At 48.7% G+C, this 20,503-nt stretch overlaps 1 protein-coding gene across 3 annotated transcripts in view; it reads left to right on the forward strand.

Moving 5' to 3' along the window:
* The window catches only part of TET3 (tet methylcytosine dioxygenase 3), a 105,070-nt gene extending 84,919 nt beyond the window's left edge, over positions 1 to 20,151 (forward strand). For 2 of the 3 annotated variants that reach the window (XM_042932742.1, XM_042932743.1), the window contains 6 exons: positions 865 to 1,073; positions 2,862 to 3,012; positions 5,690 to 5,779; positions 6,291 to 6,428; positions 10,912 to 11,248; positions 11,833 to 20,151. In XM_042932742.1, the coding sequence (XP_042788676.1) occupies positions 865 to 1,073; positions 2,862 to 3,012; positions 5,690 to 5,779; positions 6,291 to 6,428; positions 10,912 to 11,248; positions 11,833 to 13,610 (2,703 nt within the window). In that variant the 3' untranslated portion in view covers positions 13,611 to 20,151. The remainder of the gene's footprint in view (positions 1 to 864; positions 1,074 to 2,861; positions 3,013 to 5,689; positions 5,780 to 6,290; positions 6,429 to 10,911; positions 11,249 to 11,832) is intronic. The other variant, XM_042932744.1, reaches the window with a different exon arrangement.
* The last annotated feature ends 352 nt before the right edge of the window (positions 20,152 to 20,503 follow it).

Here is a 20,503-nt window from a genome sequence, read left to right on the forward strand (position 1 = left end):
GAAACTCTATACCCGTTAAGTAATAATTCCCCACGCTCTCCGCCCCAACCCTGGCAGCCACTGTTCTACTTTCTGTCTCTATGAATTTGACTATTCCCTCTGTAAGTGGAATCACACAGTGTGGATCCTTTAGTGTGTGGCTTCTTTCGCTTAACATGATGTTACCCAGGTTCATCCATGTTGTCGCATGAGTCAGATTTTTCTTCCTTTTTAAGATTGAGGACTATTCCGTTGTTTGGAGGGAATAGTTTGTTTAGGGAATATTCCGTTGTTTGTTTATCCATGCATCCACTGATGGACTCTTGTGTTGTGCCCGCTGTCTGGCCGTTATGAACAGTACCTGACGCAGTCCCTGCTCTCGGTCACCCTGGGTATATTCCTAGGAATGGCATTGCTCGGTCATATGGTAATTACATATTTAGCTTTTGGAGAAACTACCCAAAATTGTTTTCCACAGCACCAAGGCCCTTATTTTTTAATTAAAATCATACAGATATGCAGCATTTTCTCTGTAAATATTTTAAGATACATAAAAATCTCTGAATATATTTTGGCTTACCAATTTATCTGTGTGTTTTTAGTCCTAAGTCTGTGTAATTCATCAGTAACTTCCGTTTTGTAGTAAATATTTTTTATTTTGCTCTTAAAAAATAACTTTTGTATTTATTATTCCTTAATTGTAACGGTCTCTTAGCCTGTATGGTTGCCATTACCAGGTTGTGGTATCCTGTGGACACTGCCCTAAAGACCTGCGTCCCCAGGTCTGGTCAGCAGAGGTGGGGGGTGTATGGCATCCCATGCAGAGGAGTGTGGGGGCATGGCTCCCACAGTTAGCAGTGCCCTCCCCACCCCACCCCCCTGCAGGTGATCCGCAGGCACACGCTGGAGGAGAAGCTACTGTGCCTGGTGCGGCACCGGGCAGGCCACCACTGCCAGAACGCGGTGATCGTCATCCTCATCCTGGCCTGGGAGGGCATCCCCCGCAGCCTCGGAGACACCCTCTACCAAGAGCTCACCGACACCCTCCGGAAGTACGGGAACCCCACCAGCCGGAGATGTGGCCTCAACGATGAGTACGTGGGTGGGATCTCGGCGCGCAAGGGTTGGGGTGGCTGGGCCAAGTGTCCATTGGCAGGGCCTTGGGGGGCAGATGCAGGGGGAGACCCTGGGCCCCCCTGAGGGCGGCGCTGGCCCCTCCCAGGGCCCTGTCTGTCCTGCAGTCGGGACTGTGATGAAAGAAGTTCTCCCACAATCCTGACCTGGGTTCTTCTGGTCCCGGCAAGAGAAGGGTCCCTTGACTTGGCTTGGCTCTGCCGGTGAACCTCAGAGGGACTCTGAGGTTCTAATGGTGGAACAGCTATGAGTGCATGAGTGTCCCACAAATCTAAGGCATCAGTGGTATTCATAAAACCTGCCCCTCTAGGGTCTTTTAAAATTAAGGCGTTTAAATTAAATGCCACTTTTTAAATTAAGGTGTTTTTCTTTTTTTTTAATTTTTAATGTTAATTTTTGAGAGAGAGTGCGTGCGAGCGGGGGAGGGGCAGAGAAAGAGGGAGACAGACTCTGAAGCAGACTCCAGGCTCTGAGCTGTCAGCACAGAGCCCAACACAGGCTCAAAACCACGGACTGCAAGATCATGACCTGAGCCCAAGTCGGACGCTTCACCGACTGAGCCCCCGAGTCCCCCACCCCCACTTCTTAAATTAAGGTATTTTTACTTAGATCTACAGTTTGAAGAGGTTTCTTTTTAAGTATTTAAATTCCAGTTAGGTAGCATACAACATAGTATCGGTTTCAGGTGTCCAAGTTTGAAGAGTTTTGACAAATGTTTACAGTCATGTAGCCGCCGCGCGAAGATGTATAACCATTCCATATCCCCTCCAGTTCCCCTGTGCCTGCTTTGTAAGCAAGTTTCCTTCTGCCCGTGGCAACCACCATTCTTGCTTCTTGTCCCTGTGAGTTTGCCTTTGCAAGAATGTTGTAGAGACGGAACCATACGGGGTGTAGCCTCCTGAGTCTGGCTTCTTTTTCCCCTGAGCGTAGCGTTTCTGGGCTTCAGCTGTGGAGGTGTGTAGCTCATTCTTTCTGATTGCTGAGTAGTTTGCCACTGCTGGACGCCTCACAGTTCATTTACCCACTGCCCAGTTGAGGGGCATCTGGAGCATTTCCAGGTTTGATTAGTTGTTGGATTATAATGTCAGTGTTTATTTATTTAAAGGCCTGTCAGCACCTGAGCCTGAAGGAAGCAGGCGTGTTCAAACTCTGTAGCCCATGTCACTTCCCTGATTGTGTTGTTTGTGTTGGAACCCGTCATGATATTAGTGTTAAGGCAAAGTATAAACCTTACTGGGGTTTTGACTAGATTTTTCCCACTTGCCTCAAAACACCCAGGGGTTTCTCCCAGCAACAGATTCCACAAAAAATCTTTTTAATGTTTGTTTATTTTTGAGAGAGACAGAGTGCGAGCTGGGGAGGGGCAGAGAGAAGGAGACACAGAATCCCAAGCAGGCTTCAGGCTCTGAGCTGTCAGCACAGGGCCCGACATGGGGTTTGAACTCATGAACCGTGAGATCATGACCTGAGCCGAATTCTGACGCTTAACCCGACTGAGCCACCCAGGCTCCCCTCCCAAAGACACATTCTTAGACCTTCAGGCTCAGGGCTGGGAACAGAAAGGGCTGCTCAGAGCTGACTCTCTATGCGAGGAAATTTGGGGAAGGAGTTAAAGGCGGGAGGGATGTGGTCCCAGTCACTGGGAGACCATGGGTGCCAGGCCTCAGCAGGACCTCCCCCCTGATGTAGGAGGACGATTTCCGAACAAAAAATGTGTCTGTATGCCTAACGTGTGATGCGTATTGCAGCCGGACCTGCGCTTGTCAAGGCAAAGACCCCAACACCTGCGGTGCCTCCTTCTCCTTTGGTTGTTCCTGGAGCATGTACTTCAACGGCTGCAAATACGCTCGGAGCAAGACGCCTCGCAAGTTCCGCCTCGTGGGGGACAACCCCAAGGAGGTAAGCAGAGTTCCGCGGAGCGGTGGGGCCCTCCGGCTCGTCCTACCCTGCCTCCCGTCTCTGGTAGTGTGGTGGGGGGTGGGTTAGCACACCCTGACTCACACATGCAGATAATGCAACTGGCTTTATTTTGTTAACTGACCTTATCTTGCTGGGAAGTAAGGTATGTGGGGTGTGGTGTGGAGGGGTGTGATGAGTGAAAAATTAAACCTAACCAATTATGGGCATTTCAGACTCTCCCAGCTTAAAACAGTCTCTTTAAGGTAAATGGTCAAATTCCTCACCAGAATTTGATCTTCTTCAAGAGTCATTTCTTTTCTTCATTCTTTCTAAGATGTGTTTGTAGGGGTGGGAGGTATGGCAGGAAGAGGCCTCTAGGCCTCGGCCACTTTCTGGGGCCAGTGCTGGGCTTCCCGAAGTGCCCCTCATTCTACCTGGCAGCCAGGCACATGTCTCTGTGCGGTTGTCCACATTTCCAGGCCCTTGCTGTCTTCTTGCTGGGAGCCTAGCCTGTCTCTTAGGCACTGGACTAGGGTCCACAATGGCCTCCTGTCTGCAGCCTCCCAGTCAGGTCAGGCTGCCTTCCTCCCTGCCCCTTCCCCTCTGTTGCTGTGCTTGTGAAGGCCATCCCAGGAGGTGGTCTCCATGCAGAGTTCCAAATGCAGAGAAGGTACAGGTCTGTCTGGGCTCCCTGCCATCTGCCCCCAAACCTACCCCCTCCCCACTACCTGAGCTCTTGTGAGGTAGGGTACTGGGTCCCTTTGTGGGGATCTAGGCAACATCTTGATCCCCAGTTCTGCCTTCCACATCTCCCCGAGCTCCTTGTACAGGAAGGGTTTCCTCCTTTTCCATGGGCGTGGGGACTCCCGTGGGGCACACGTTTTTCTACCCTATGTGTAATAAACTTCTATGCTCTGGGTATCCAGTCCTGCTTTTCAGAAGTAAAAGGAAGCATTTTCAAGTGCAGAACTTTATTTGCCTCAAAGCCTGGCTTTTAGACTATTGCACAAGCTAGTTTGATAGTCTGATTTGACACTGGACTTTTCTCTATGGTGGCATCCGCCCTCCCCTGGAAGCAAGTTGTTTCAATGCAGTTGTTTCAATGAAGAGAGGAGCCCCAGGGCCACAGGAACTAGGAATGACCAGGAGTGAAAAGGCATTGCTTTAATTTCTCACACGTACTTCCCCTGTTCTATCAGCTGCCATTTCTGTGCACTTACTTAGTGCTGAGTATTCTGGCCAGCACCTCACAGGTGTGCATCTCTGTTAACCTCAAGACACCTCAGATGTAGGCCCTGTTGCTACTCACCTTACAGATGAGGCAAATGGCTTGCCCAGGGCCATGTGGCAGTAATGGTGAAGTCAGGTCTGGGTATTCCCAGAGCTCAAGGGCCTCAGCCCTGTGCTGTGCTGGCCGTGGGCTTACCATGTTTGTGGCAGCCTCTGGGCTGCAGCCAGAGACAGGCAGCTGGCAGTGGCTGGCAGCTCTGGCCACCCTACTGGACAGACCGCTGAGCCATTGGTCTTGCTTTTCCATCTCTACTTCTATGAACTTGCTTCTTTTTCTCTCTTCTTCCTCTTTCTTCTCTGCAAACTCTTCATGCCTGTCTGTGCTCAAGGCCTTGTAGAAACAGCCCCCCCCAGCTCTACCTGCCACCCTCAGAGGGAGGGCCAGGGAGGGGCTGTGGATACCTGAAACCCTTGGCCAAATGTAGCTGGGGTGCAGCTGCTTTGTCTGGGGCAGCACTATCCAGTGGAACTCCTTCTGTGATGATGGAAACGTTCTCTGTAAAAAACGTGTAGCACAGGAGCCACATGTAACCACTGAGCACTTGAAATGTGGCTCGTAAAACGGGAACTGGGTTTTTAATTTTATTTAACTTTCTTTAGATGTTTACTTATTAGTGGGGGAAGGGCAGAGAGAGAGAGAGAGACAGAGAGAGAGAGAGAGAGAGAGAGAGAGAGAGAGAATCCCAAGCAGGCTCCATGCTGTCAGCACAGAGCCCCACATGGGGCTCAATCTCACAAAGGGTGAGATAGGACCTGAACTAGATGAAGAGTCAGACACTTAACCAACTGAGCCATGCAGGCTCAGAGCTGACTCTCTGTGCCCCAATTTTATCTAATTTTAATTAAATTTAATATATATTTCAGAAGCAGCACAGAGCTCATGATAACACATGCAATGGTGCAGGTCTAGAGAATAGAGTGTCCCTGGCTCATGACAGGCTCTGGGCCTGCCTGGCTGTGGAATTCCTGGCCTAGACTTTGACCCGCCCCTCTCTGCCTTCATTTGCCTGCCTGCAACACCAGAAGAAAAAGCCACACCTTTTGATCCTGCTTTTACCTGCCTACTTCATCGAACTTCTGACCTAGGGTGTTGAGCACTCAAAACCAACAACCTGTTTTATGTGTTCTGAGTGGCACTGAGCTAGTAGCTTAGCAGTCAGGATGGCTGGACCTTCAGGCCACAGCTTTTCCTGAGCTTCTGTGTCTCCAACATTAAAACAGACATGGTACCCTATGCCTCCCAGATGGAACCTGTAAAAACACCTGATGGCACTTCCTACCTTCCCAGCAACCCAACGGTGGTTCTAGAATGGAGGTTAATTTCCAGTGTGTAGAGTTTGCCAGGTGGGGCTGGTTTGGATACGTGTGACTGCTGTTCTCTCCACAGGAAGAAGTGCTCCGGAAGAGTTTCCAGGACCTGGCTACTGAAGTCGCTCCCCTGTACAAGAGGCTAGCTCCCCAGGCCTATCAGAACCAGGTACTGGGTCTTGGGCTTTTCTCTGCCCACGTGTCATCTGCATCTCTGTCCGTGTTCCCTGAAGTCAGGAAATGGGAGAGTGGGCTCATTTGTGCTCCTTATGGGAAAAGCTCAACTAGAGATAGAGCAGTGATGTAGGTCTTTGATGAGATCCTTTCTTGACAACGAGCTAACTGCATCCCAGACCATCTTTCCCCTATCCCTTGCTTTCTTGCCTCCCCCCATAGTAATCTTTCACCTCTCCTGGTCTGGCTTCTCCTGGGGAGGCTCAAGTTTCTCTCTCCTGTCACCTGTGCATCTCCCAGATGAGGTGAGGAGGACTTGAGTTAACCCAGAAGGAAGTAATTTCTACGGAGGCTTCATCCGGAAAGCCTACCTCCTGCGGCCCCTCTGCAAGGCCTCCATGGTCCTTAACCTCCTTCCCTCCAAGACCTAGCTTTGCCTCCTCAGCACAGAATCTAGGCCACTGACCTCAGGTCACACGAGCAGTTCTCCTTGGCTGTCCACACAGGTGACCAATGAGGAAATAGCGATTGACTGCCGCCTGGGGCTGAAGGAAGGGCGGCCCTTCTCGGGGGTCACAGCCTGCATGGACTTCTGTGCCCATGCCCACAAGGACCAGCATAACCTCTACAACGGCTGCACAGTGGTAAGGAACCCTGGACCTGTCACAGCTCCCCCTGCGGGATGGTCCTGGGAGGGGGACTGGTTTAAGCAGACAGGTGGGCTCAGAGTAGGGAGGGACCTGGAGACAAGAGTCTCAGATCTCTGGGAGGTGCCCTGCCATACTGGCTGCCCCTGCCCACTTCTCTGAGAAATGCATGGACCGGAATGCTTGGACAGGCTGGTCTGGTCTCCATGTCTTAGGTGGATGCTGTAGAACACAGTCTGTTGGGCACCTGGAGTCCTTACCTAAAGACTGTTCCAGGTCTCTGTGAACACTGGATTTAAATCCAAGCCATTCTTGATTCATCTACCGAGCAAATGTTTATTGTGCCCCAGATGCTGCTGTAGATATTGGGGAATAAAATGGACCAAGCCCTGCCCAAGTATGTGATACAGTTAATGTCTGGTAGTGTTGAAGGCTGTGAGGAAGATATGAAGTAGGGTAAGGGCTAGAGTGATAGCAGATGCCATTTGGGATGCCATGGGCAGAAAGGTCCCTCTGAGGGAGGGGTACCTGAGCTGAGACATGAATGAAGCAAGAGAGTAAGGGACCCGAATATCTGGGGATGGAGTGCTCCAGGCAGAAGGACCAGCATACACAGAGATTCAGGGGCAGGCAGGGACCAGGTCACAGTGAGCCCAGAAGGTGGACAGGGCTGTGGGTTGTGCTCCAAGTGTGAGGGGAAGCTGGGAGTGGTAGGGTCTCCTTGATAAAGTTAGAAGTGCTCTCTTGCTCCTGCAGATAGAAAAGAAGTATGTGGAGATGGGGTGAGTGGGAGAGAATCAAAGGAGAAAGCCAATTAGGCTGGGACACTGTCTAGGCTAGAGGTGACAGGGCTTGGACAGGAGCGAGGGTAGGGAGGGTGGTGGTTGGACAGACTTTGGGTGATCTCGAAGATACAGCCAGCCAAGCGGGGGCTGCTGATGGACAGATGTAGGATATGACAAGGAAGGACTAGAGAGCCACCCAAGGCTTTTTGCTTGAGCACCTGGTCAAGTGTTGGTGCGACACGCTGAGATGTAGAATCACAGGAGAAGCCCAGTTTGGTGGTAAAAATGAAGAGTTCTGTTTTGAGATGCCCAGCAGATGTCCAGGTGGACATGTGGAGCAGGCAGGGGAGCGGGCTGTCTGGAGAACATGTAGTTCACAGTTTCAGGCACGAGGCTAGATGCCGTCACTAGGGGAGTGAGTGCAGATGGAGAAGAGGGGAGGTTTGGACTTGAGTGGGGACCCCCTCAAAGGGATGATGCCAGCTCTCTTCTTTGCTTTTTAACTAGGTCTTGGGCAGGCAGGGCTCCCTGGGGAACTGTGGAAGAGGCAGAAGCAATGGCAGTTCACCTGAAAGGGGGCTCCCAGAGTCTGGGTATAACTGGGGTGTAACACAGGGATTGATGGCCCAGCACGAGATTTTATTTCTCTACCTTGTCCTCCTTCCCTTATGTGCAAGGCTAGAAGCAAGATGAGGCAGGCCCCTGTCCACACTGTATTGTGAGGGTTTCGAGCTGACACACAGAGAAAGGGAGGGACCTCCAGGATGAGAAGAGGGGCAGGGAAGGAGGAGGAGACATCAGGAGATAGGAGCACAGTGAGGTTATTTTGATCCCAGAGCTTTGTAGCATTTGGAGTGGAAAAAAGTAAACCTCTTCCAAAATGAACAGTGTTTTTTTTTTTTTTTAATTAAACTATTTATTGTCTAAAAAAGTAAACAGTATAAGAAAGCGTAAAGTAAAAATTGCCTGAAATCTTAGAGACCTAACTAGTGTTAGCATTGTGATGACCATCCGTTCAGGCACCTGAATATATGCATATGCGTGTGTGCACAGCTGTGTCAGTTTTACACAGATGTGATCACAGTATATGTATGTGCTGTTCCATGACCCGCTTTTTGTAAGAATGCATGATGGACAGCTCTCTGTGTCACTGGATGTAGACTTACTTCAACGTGTTGTAAGGCAGTATGTATGGCTCTGCCATCATTTATTTGACCACTTCCCCTGTGGATGGACAGTGAGTGTTTCCAGACTCCCCCTCTGTAAACCAGAGTGGGGGTCCATCCTAACCACATCTTGGTGCGGTGGTGGAATAATCCCCTTGACGTCCCAGAGTAAGGACATTTATAGGTTTAGAGTGCTGCTTCTCTGGCTTACTTGGCAACACAGGGTTTTCACAATTTCTTTAGTCTTTGCCCACCTGAGTGGCAAATGTACGATCTCACTGTAATTTGTGTTTCTTTTATGACTAGAGAGGGTGAACATCTTTTTCTCTTTTTTTTTTTTTTTTGCCCATTTAAATTTTATCTTTGTGACTACCCGTATGTCCTTTTTTTTTTTTTTTTTTTTTTTTAAAAAAAACAAGGATAGCTGTCTGTCGACATTGGTAAGGTATCTATGTTAGGGAGAGAAACGCAGTTTCTATCATATCTCATCCTTTGCTTTTTACTTTTGCTGTGTCGTTTATCACATTGGGTTTTAGGGAATGATGGGAAGCAGGGCCGGTGGTCAGTCAAACCCAGAAAGCCTGTGGGGTCCGCTCAGACCAGGTCAAGTCTGAAGAGACATACATACTCTGGGAAGAAACACACTTGGTAGAGCATCACACCAAAGGGGAAACTGCAGATGAAAGCATGAACATGGTTGACTTCATAAAAATGTACAGTTTCTGTTCAATAATAAAACACCGTGATCAAAATTGAAAGGCCTGTACAAACTGGAAAACAGCATTTGTAACAAGTGACAAAGTGAATGATAACTTTCATAGACAAAGATTACTTTATATAAATGATAAAAAAAATGAATAGTCTAGTATAAAAATGGGCAAGAGGCATAAAACTCACCAAAAAAAGAAGAGAGTTGTATTCAAATATACCCAAGGTTTGTTTTAATGAAGTATGATAAGAGAGGAAGACACACACAGGATTGTCAGGAGGGCCAAACTTTATACTCACAGAGCCCAAGAAGCATGTGCCCACCAGGCCACACAGGGAAGCACCAGGATTGGTCAGGAGGCAGAGGAGTGAGTGGTGAGAGTGTGGCCCAGCGCAGTTGTTGGAGATTTGGTGGGAAGGAGTGGGCAAGGCAGAGTTAAGTAAGCTGAGAACTGGAGAGTTTGAATAGTTTGTGGGCTCTGGGCCATAGGAGTGGTCCCCAGTTGTCCTCCCTGGTCCTGGGTGATGGGGGGCAGGGGGAATATTTGCTTGGTGTGTGAGAGTTTGATAAAAAGAGAGAGTTAGGGGTGTGGGCCCTGGATTGGTCAGTTTGTATATCAGAGTGCACCTGAAGGGGGGTCATTTGCTATCTCTAGGAATTAGCTAGTCTTCGGGGAAGGACGTTCCTCCAGGGTCAAGGCCGCAACTGCCAGAACATCAAGAACACAGAAAATAAAATATAATCAACCCAAGAGTTAAAGAGTAAACCTGACAGAAAAAAAAAAAAGATTAAGCCTTATTAGTAATCAGAGAAATGCGGACCAACGCGATACATTTTGATAATGAGCAAAATGTTTTTCAGAAGTTAGTGGCAAAATTATAAGCAAAAGTATAGGAAAATGGAAGCTCAGCTTTAGCCAGTATGAGTGAAAAATGTGATAATCAGTTTGGAGGGCAGCAACGTATGGCTGTTTACTTCACAGCGTTTATTCTAAGGAATGACGTGTTTTAGAAGATTTAGCTTAAAAGTACTGTTTATGATAGGAAAAAATTAGAAACAAGTTTTAATAGTAATGAGGGATTAGTTAAATGAATACATTGATACAGTAGAATATTATGCAAGTTCTTAAATCATACTGAAGGAGAATATTTAATGCATAAGAAAATATACTATCTTTTAAAAAATGAAGTCACTATAAAACCGTATGGTAATGAAATAGGATCACATTATACAAAAACTGTGTGTATGTGTATATATGCATATATGATCAAAGTGTTTATAGTGATTATTTCTGGGTGGTGGGATTATGGAGATAATTATTATTTCCTGTTTGGTGGCCTAAATTTTCTACAACCAGCACATAATAGTTTTTAATAAAAAGTATTTTAAGAGCAAAAGGAGGCTGAGTGTTCAGGGCAAGAAGTGTAATGGTAGAAGGTCTGAGGCTCAGCAAGGTGATAAAGCACAATGACAATAATATTCCACTGGCAGGCAGAGCATGGCCACTAGGCCTGACCCGGCCCCTTTCCAGCCATGCAACCTTGGGCCAGTCATCTCTTCTCCTCAGCCACATGAGGGTCCCAGGAGGCAAAGTGAATGGATGTCCTTTGAAGGTGTAGAGGAGATTCTAAGTGCTGGGGATACTGTTACTGCATGAACCAGGACAGCTGTGCTTTTAGACATTCTAGAAACCGTGGATGGCTGGTGTTGGGACTGTGTAGGGAAGGGTGGGCGGGTCATGCATGCAGATGCTCAGCCTCTTTCTCTGAGTGCCGGGCCCCCCCAACCCCATGTACCCTCCCTCTCTCTGCCCGGGGCAGGTCTGCACCCTGACCAAGGAAGACAATCGCTGCGTGGGCAAGATTCCCGAGGACGAGCAGCTGCACGTGCTCCCCCTGTACAAGATGTCCAACACAGACGAGTTTGGCAGTGAGGAGAACCAGAATGCCAAGGTGGGCAGCGGGGCCATCCAGGTGCTCACCGCCTTCCCCCGTGAGGTCCGGCGCCTGCCCGAGCCTGCCAAGTCCTGCCGCCAGCGGCAGCTGGAAGCCAGAAAGGCGGCAGCCGAGAAGAAGAAGGTTCAGAAAGAGAAGCTGAGCACTCCCGAGAAGATCAAACAGGAGGCCCTGGAGCTGGCCGGCATCTCCACTGACCCAGGTGTGTAGGGAGAGGGTGCCCACCAGAGGTGGCACGGGCGGGGCGGGGAGGGTTGTGGCCCTGGACAGCTCCTTCGCTGCCCCTCTTCCTGCTTCAAGATGGCACTCCAGACTAAAGTCCGGGGCCTCTCTCCGCCCCGTGGACCACACGTTACCTTAACTTTCAGCCGGCGCAGTATCCACGGCAGCCTCAGGACACCTGAGTACCTGGGGGCGGGGGCGGGTGGCACCTGCGGAGCCAGCAGAAGAGGAGCTTGGCTTCTCCTCCAGCCTGCCTGAGCGTCTGCAGAGAATCCCACGGCCTCAGGCACGTGGTCTGCAGTGGGGGCAGCTCTCATTTCCCCTGACCCTTGTCCTGCAGAGGCCAGCATGAGGGGGGTGGGGCTTCAGCGAGGACTTGTGGGGGTGTGCCAGGGAGGAGGAGAAGTGCTGTGTGGGCTCTGCCCCCGCTTTTCCCGGTGCTTCAGTGGGGCCGGGAAACCCCTAAGGGAACAGGGAGGTTGCACCCCTGGCCCCCTCGCCCAGGGCCTTTGCGGGCCGGGGTTCCCTCTGCTCCTTCTCCGTGTTGATTCCTGTGTTCCCCAGGCCTGGCTCTGAAGGGTGGACTTTCCCAGCAAGGCCTGAAGCCCTCCCTCAAAGTGGAGCCGCAGAACCACTTCAGCTCCTTCAAGTACAGCGGCAACGCAGTCGTGGAGAGCTACTCGGTGCTGGGCAACTGCCGGCCTTCCGACCCGTACAGCATGAACAGCGTGTACTCCTACCACTCCTACTATGCACAGCCCAGCCTGACCTCTGTCAACGGCTTCCACTCCAAGTACGCTCTTCCGTCATTCGGCTACTACGGCTTTCCATCCAGCAACCCCGTCTTCCCCTCGCAGTTCCTGGGTCCTAGCACCTGGGGACACAGTGGCAGCAGCAGCAGTTTTGAAAAGAAGCCAGACCTCCACGCTCTGCACAGCAGCCTGAGCCCGGCCTACGGTGGTGCTGAGTTTGCCGAGCTGCCTGGCCAGGCTGTTCCCACGGACACCCACCACCCCACTCCTCACCACCAGCAGCCTGCTTATCCAGGCCCCAAGGAGTATCTGCTTCCCAAGGCTCCCCAGATCCACCCAGCATCCAGGGACCCCTCTCCCTTTGCACAGAGTTCCAACTGCTACAACAGATCCATCAAGCAAGAGCCAGTAGACCCACTGGTCCAGGCCGAATCTATACCCAGAGACCCTGGTAAGATGAACAAAACACCTTTGCCCGAGGCTTCTCAGAATGGGGGACCCAACCACCTATGGGGACAGTACTCAGGAGGCCCAAGCATGTCCCCTAAGAGGACTAACAGTGTGGGTGGCAGCTGGGGTGTGTTCCATCCTGGGGAGAGCCCTGCGATCATCCCCGACAAGCTCAGCTCTTTTGGGGCTGGCTGCCTGACCCCTTCCCACTTCCCAGATGGCCAGTGGGGGTTGTTCCCTGGGGAGGGGCAGCAGCCAGCCCCCCAGCCTGGAGGACGGCTCCGAGGCAAACCGTGGAGCCCCTGCAAGTTTGGGAACAACACCTCGGCCTTGGCCGGGCCCGGCCTGACTGAGAAGCCTTGGGGGGTTGGGGCCGGGGATTTCAGCTCTGCCCTGAAAGGTGGTCCTGGCTTCCAAGACAAGTTGTGGAGCCCCTTGAAGGGAGAGGAGGGAAGGATTCCAACCCCGGGGGCGAGCCAGCTGGACAAAGCCTGGCAGTCCTTCGGCCTGCCCCTGGGCTCCAGTGAGAAGCTGTTTGGGGCCCTGAAGTCGGAGGAGAAGCTGTGGGATCCCTTCAGCCTGGAGGAGGGCGCTGCTGAGGACCCCCCTAACAAGGGGGCGGTGAAGGAGGAGAAGAACGGTGGGGCCGAGGAGGAGGAGGAGCTGTGGTCTGACAGCGAACACAACTTCCTGGACGAGAACATCGGCGGCGTGGCCGTGGCCCCTGCTCACGGCTCAATCCTCATCGAGTGTGCCCGGCGGGAGCTGCATGCCACCACGCCCCTCAAGAAACCCAACCGCTGCCACCCCACCCGCATCTCGCTGGTCTTCTACCAGCATAAGAACCTCAACCAGCCCAATCATGGGCTGGCCCTCTGGGAGGCCAAGATGAAGCAGCTGGCGGAGAGGGCCCGGGCGCGGCAGGAGGAGGCTGCCCGGCTGGGCCTGGGCCAGCAGGAGGCCAAGCTCTACGGGAAGAAGCGCAAATGGGGGGGCGCCATGGTTGCTGAGCCTCAGCATAAGGAGAAGAAGGGGACTGTCCCCACCCGGCAGGCACTGGCCGTGCCCACAGACTCAGCAGTCACCGTGTCCTCCTACGCCTACACGAAGGTCACTGGGCCCTACAGCCGCTGGATCTAGGTGCCAGGGTGCCAGGGAGCCAGCGTACCTCAGCGTCGGGCCCCGCCCGAGCTGCCTCTGTGGTGCTTTTGCCCTCACACCTGGGGGCGGGTTGGGGGTGCAGAAGTCTTTTTATCTATATATACATATATAGATATGCATATATATGTATTTATGGTCCAAACCTCAGAACTGACCCGCCCCTCCCTTTCCCCCACTTCCCCAGCACTTTGAAGAAGAAACTACGGCTGTCGGGTGATTTTTTTCGTGATCTTAATATTTATATCTCCACGTTGGTTTTTTTTCCCTCCCTTGTTTGGGGGGGGGGGGTGGCTTTTATTTCCTCTTGTTTTTAAAACTTTATCCTTGTATATCACAATAATGGAAAGAAAGTTTATAGTGTCCTTTCACAAAGGAGTAGTTTTAAATTCCATTTAAAATGTGTATTTATTGGATTTTTTAAAAAGCGACAATAGTAATGGTAAAGGATCGGCAGGAAAGGCCAAAAGCGCTCCTTCCTGCCCAGTCTTGCTGGGCCCAGTGAGCCTGGCCCTCTTGGGAGCTGACAAGGTTCTCTCAGCCATCTGCCCCTCATGAGCCAAGTGCAGATTTGTAGCCACCTGGTCCATCCCTCCTGACAGATGCGCCTTCCCTTCAGGGGAGGGATCCCTCAGGACAGCTTCTGTCCTCTCCAGTAGGATGGGAGAATCTGTAGAAAAACAGCTGGAGTCCCTTTTCCAGTCACCGGCTTGGCATCGGGGACGGGGCGGGGGGCAGGTGCACCCCAGGCCAGGCACCTGAGATGCTGGTGTAGATTTCCCCAGAAACTAGGTTGGTAGTAGACAGCTTCAAGCTTGCTAGTCTCCACACTGAATCCTCTCTGTCCGTTATTTATCAAGTCACATGATGTCATGGTTCCCTAGGCAGCACCTCCTGATGGAGCTGGAGTTGAGAGGCTCTTAGGAGCCATTTCCACCGGGGTTGACAAGCCAATGAATACTGGGCTGAAGGAATTTGTCTTAGTGGCAGTCTTTCCTAAAATGCTCGAGAGTCTATGCTGATCCTGAAAAAGGGCTACTGTATCTCTAAAAACAAGAAGTTGAACCCAAGCTGTGAAAAGCCAGCATTGTGCCGTCCCTCCGTGCACAGTGCTGTGCAGAGCCTGGTGCTGTAGTATTGTGCTGGGACTTGCTTGACTCTTGGGCAGGTCACATCCTGCGGGAGCTCAGCACACCAGTGTAACGGCAGTTAACGCATCTCTCTCTATTCCTGGATTTCCATGTTGGACAATGGTGCAGGCCTCACGCCCAAGCCAGCCCCCGCCATGCTACCATTGGTGGGGGTGGGCTTACACTTATCAATTTTAAAATGCAGGAGTCAAACGTTTTCAGCAGGTAGCTATGACTGTCCTCCCTAATTGGTGCCATTTCTCTATTTGATCATTTTCTCCTTTCCTTCCTTCCCTCTCCACCCACTTGAACTCGCCCGTTCTAAAATTCTGGTGCATTTGTTCAGTTCTTTGAAATGAGAATGTGGTGCTTACTTTTTGCAACTTTGTTGAGAGAGGCTGGGCCTAACTGGTGGAAGCAACATTTGTCCACAGCAAGTCAGACTTCCTGGAGTGTTTGTTTTTCCTGTGGTATTAGCAAAGTTCCTATGAAGCTACCCATGTGGATGTGTGTGATGAACGGGAGGTTTCATCAGGACACACAGAGGGGATCATGGCCACACAGTGAAATGACAACCAAGCCCTGAGATAAATGTCAGATATTTATTGAGCAGTTTTTTTTTTTTTTCAGATGTGGGTCTTTGTAAAACGAGTTTAACAATCAGATGACGATGCTAAAGGCAAGTCCCTGAGCTTCCAGGTGCCTTGTGTAAGAGCTGAGAACCGACCCGCTGGCTGTTCGCTGTAACTGTTCAGAAGCACTGGCGGAGAGTCGCTGTAAGATGTCCTGAGCATTTATGTGGTCTGGTTTTAATTGTAAATAGTGAAAGATTTTTTTAAGCACTTTTGCCTAGATTTAAACAGCAACTTGAAAAAAAAAAAGTATGTTTTAACATGTAATTGTGGGAGAAATTGTAAATAGTAGCTGAATATTTAACGTGCTTTGTCTATCCTTCACTTTTACCATATTCTGTAAAGTTGCATTTATTTTACAGGACAAAAATGAAATATTATTGCTTTTGAAATAAATACCCAAGAGCTTATCAGGATTTAGAATTATTCAGAACTCAGATTTATAGGAAAACCTCTGACCTTCAGTGTGACAAGCTAAAGGAAGCAGAGTCTTTAATAAGCATGCTAATTTTCTAGTTTTGAGGAAAAGTTGGGTCCTTTAAATGCTATTTTGCTTATCGCATCCGTACTTTTATGCAGGTCTCATTTGACTCCGTGCTTAGGTAGATGCGGGGGTGCCTTGAAAACTTCATTTTAAATGATCTTAAGCAAGAAATACAATATTTTACGAAACATTTGGAGAATGTGACCGTCTGTATGACCCGGGAAAGCCCCAGGTTGGCTGTTGGTTTGGAAGGTCCCGAGTGTAACCCAGGTGATTCTGATCCTTGGCATGTGTGAATCTTCCTGATGTATGTTAAATATACTCTTCCCCTCGTCACCCTTTGATAGCAAAGCCATTAGATGAAAGGAGAAACCAATACAAGCTAAAAGCATGTGATGTCTGTCCCCGCAGCCCCAACAGCCTTTGGTTCATAAATTCCTAGACTAGCAAATAGGCTGCTGAGAGGTGAGTCAAGAGGCAGTCTCCATTGGATGTTCCCATTCCCCTCAGAATGGTGTTTCAGAAATTAGGTGGTGCTGTTGCTATGCTCGAGCCCATGCTGATTTTTACACACTACATGTATAACCTACCTCAAATCTCAGTCATTAAAATTAGCATGCTTTAGACGTATATTTAAAAAGTAACTATGCACAGCTCTTTATCCCCCCCTTGCTGCTGAAGGTTTCTTAAAGAGAAAAATCAAATTTTTATTTTTTACTGGCACTATCATTTTTTAAGTCCTAAAGATGATTAACAGACGTTTTTATCATGAGAAGAAAAATAAAGCCATTGCAACTAAAGAACCTAACAGCATGACCAAGTTTTAGAGTTAATATTATAGCAATGAGAAATGATGGAGTCCTCATCTCCCCAGTGTGCCCTGTCCACAGATGCCATCCACATGCAGTGCGAATATTTGGTTCCTCTTTCGTTTTGTTTCCCCCTGCCTTTTGCATGCAAGGGAAGTGCTTGCAAAGTTCTGTGCTAAGAGATTTTTAAAATAATCGCTTTGCGGCAGGTTCTCACAAAATAACTGGTGCTAGCTCAAGAAACCGTTATCTAACCATCAGAGATCTTGACTAAAGTTGTTTCATGGATTTTTGAGGTTTTGTTGTTTTTGCTGTCATTGTAGTTTGTTTCTTGGCAGGGCCTGAGTTTCCCACACGCTAGCTTCGTGGGTCCGGCTTTCCCTCTCACCGAGGTGACCGTGGTGTGCATGGAAAGAGATCATACCCTGCCCCCTCTTGGTCCTTCCACCAGACTCTTTTGGAAACAGGAGTTTGCAGAGCAAGGGATTTTTAAAGTGCTAAAGCAAGGGCAGAAGTAGCAGAGCCTAAGTGCTCTGCACCGAACAGCAGTAGGCGTGAGGCGTGAGGATGGTTGATGATCAGTAGGATGGTAACCTGATTTCATGGAGAGAAATCCAGCCAGACTTTGTAACGTTTAACCACCGCCAGATCTCAAACCAAGGCAATGCTGGTGGAAAATTTAAGTGATGTCCCTGACGTGCCTCAACCAATCTCTTTCCTTTTGTTACTGAAGTGTGTTTTATGGACTAGGAAGCATTTTTATGAATTGACATAGTCTAAATAAAATGGTGCTATGGTGTTTTAATGTGACTGTCCCTGATCCTGTCCTGCTGAGGTGCTATCAAGGTTCTGAAACCACAACCAACCAAAAACAAGGTGGGCTCCAGTCTCTCTTGGCTTCCCCCCCCCCGCCCCCCCTTTGGTGCTGTCTCCTTAGACCTCTGTTTATCGTGCTAAAACCTGCTCTGAGCAGTTTTTCTGTTTTTAGTACTCTTCCCTTGGTGGCCAAAACCTGAAAGGCAAGTTCCGAAGACAGCCAGCTCCCTAACTGTACTGGGAGTGGGCCTTCCTGGCTTGGCAGGTGCTCTGGTTACACATCTGTCCCCTCAGGCCTAATGAGAAAGGAAAGGTGAAGGGCTTTTTTTTTTCTTCCATTTTTGAGGAAGGGGAGTCTGGGACTCCTGCCTCTTCTGAAATGGCAGGCATTCTCATTGCCAAGGACACACATTTTCCACCTGCAGGGTGCCAAGCAGACACCTTTGAGGACCTCCAAGGCACTCGTATACCGAGGCGTTCCGAGCAGGCCTCCTTCCTCCCCTGGCACTGGCCCCGCCGTGGTGGGCAGTGGGCTTGTTGCTTTGCTCTTCACGGCCCCTGCCCCAGCATTGCTTCTGCCCGTCACTGGTAACCTTTCAGTGTTGCTTCTGCCTGTCACTGGTAACCCCTCACGTTCGAACTAAAGGAAGGAGATTTCTTTGCTCACTTGACGCCACTGAGGCTGCTTTTTAGTTGGTGCTACTCTAAATTTCCTCTCGGGTCCACAAAAGTTGATGTTTTGAAAACCGGAAGCTCCATTTTATGTCATCCACTGTCACAATTTTTTTAAATACCTCAAAAACAGGACATTGTGACAACTTCAGTAGATTCCTTGAAGGTCTGATACCTGCAGGTTGTCCATCTGATGACTTACTTGACCTTGAAGAATCTGGGGTCATTTTATTTTTCATTCTTCAGCAGTTGAAATGGCAGACTATCTAAAGGAAGGAGTGGGGTTGACTTATTTCATTCTCTTTGTAAGTTTTGCTTTTGAATAAAATGTGAATCTCCTATGCCCATCTCATTGAGCTTTTTCAGGCGTTGTTGTCATTTGAAATCACTTCCTCAAAACTTACTTTATTAGCCAACTGCATCTGTTGTAGTACATGGCCAACTTCGACATACCCTGGACCAAAATTGTTTTTGAGGTGCATATCCCAGCATAGGTTATACGGCCCCACACCCACACGTGCGCAGAGTGTTTCCATGTGAGACCCTGTCCTGGCATTCCTAGCCCTTCCTCCCGCAGAGCTGCAGACAAGAGCAGAGCAATAGGCTTCTCCCCTGAGCAGAGGCTGCGGCACAGAAATGCAAGGTCTAAAGTTGCTTTTTGCCTAAGAATCTGAGTGATTTGGCCTACTTCCTCATTCGCTTCTATTCTGATATCAGGGATGCTTTTTGTAGTGGTATCGTTTGCGCTCTTTTCTCATTTTGACTACCCGTCGTCATTCAGGGATAACTCATCACTATTCACATGGGGATTTAAAAAATACTATTTGGCTCCTTTGAACATCCAAATCTTCTTGATTCCAGTGCTTTTTGTTGGTTTATTTTTTTGAGGGGAAAAAGGAGGAGAAAAACAGGAGTGGTGTCATTTCTTTTTCGCATATTCTAATTATAAAAAACAATTAAGGGCAGGTCATAATTGTGGCATATTAATGCATTAGACTTAACCTAGAATCCCTGTAGCTTTTTGATGTGTTTTATTTCTTCTTTGAATTCCTGTTTGGTTACTTGGCTTCCAATGGAGGTGAACTTAACAACCATACTTGAATATTCCGTCTTGACTTTGTAACTGTGGCTACTTGAAATGAAGTTTATCTGGGGTTGATGGATGAATGGTAGATTTTTGCAATGTCTCAAGGCAATAGGATGTGTATTATTAAACTGTAGATATTCTTAGTACAGTAAATTTATGCTGATAATTTTATTTTGTATAATTTTTACCTTTCTGTTAATATTTTTTCCTCCCACTTTATTGGTTTGCCTCCTGAGCTACCCCTCCTTACCCTCCCTTCTCCCCCAGTGTTTCAGTAAATTTAATTTAGGGTGCCTAGAAATTGCAAGTATGTATCCTTTTTTGATTTGTATTTTATTATAATTTACACAAACAACTGGGTTTGTGAACTGTATTACTCCTGGTATCTTTAAAATATTGTGGGTGTTTTAATAAATTTTATATTTATTTTTTGCACTCAAATTCAGAGTGGATCCTTTTTTCCCCTCACCTCAAACCAGGCCCAGATTGTGGTATGTGAGATACCCTATAATCCCACCCTCCCACTGTAGGTTGTAGATGCACCAACGAAGGCCTCACTAACAGCAGCAGTAGGGCCTGTCCTTGTCACCACCGGCATAATGTTCAAAGGCCATGAGCTTTTAGAGCTGCATAGAAAGGGACAAGATAGAGATGGCCTTTTTCTCATCTGTGTTTCTGTTTTTCCCCCTTTTATTCAACTTGGAGACTCCTCCCACACTGATTAAAATTGTTCACTTCTGATGTAATATTTGCTAAAGGATGGCTGATTACTGCTTCATTCTGATGGTCCTAAGCACCAGCTCTAGTAGGGAGAGCCAAATATGGCTGTCCTTGGGGAGAGGAGCATTCCCATAAGGTCCCATGCCTGGGGCTACCTCTTTTAATTCAGATTGCCAATCTGCTGCTACAAAAGTGGTTCTAAGAGTAAGTGGTAAGTCGATGGCAATACAGGCCTACCTCAAGAAGCAAGAAAAATCTCAAACAACCTAACCTTATATCTGAAGGAGCTAGAAAAAGAAAACTGAAGACCAACAGAAGGAAGGAAATAAAGATTAGGGCAGAAAGAAATCATATAGAAACTAAAAACAAACAAACAAACAAAAAAAAACAATGGAACAGATCATTGAAACCAGGAGCTGGTTCTTTGAAAAGATGAACAAAATTGATAAACCTCTAGCCAGATTCATCAAATAAAATCGCTAATGAAAGTGGAAAAATACCACCACAGAAATACAAACAATTGTA

This window comes from Panthera leo, chromosome A3, assembly GCF_018350215.1.
Source record: "Panthera leo isolate Ple1 chromosome A3, P.leo_Ple1_pat1.1, whole genome shotgun sequence".
Lineage (NCBI taxonomy): Eukaryota > Metazoa > Chordata > Mammalia > Carnivora > Felidae > Panthera > Panthera leo.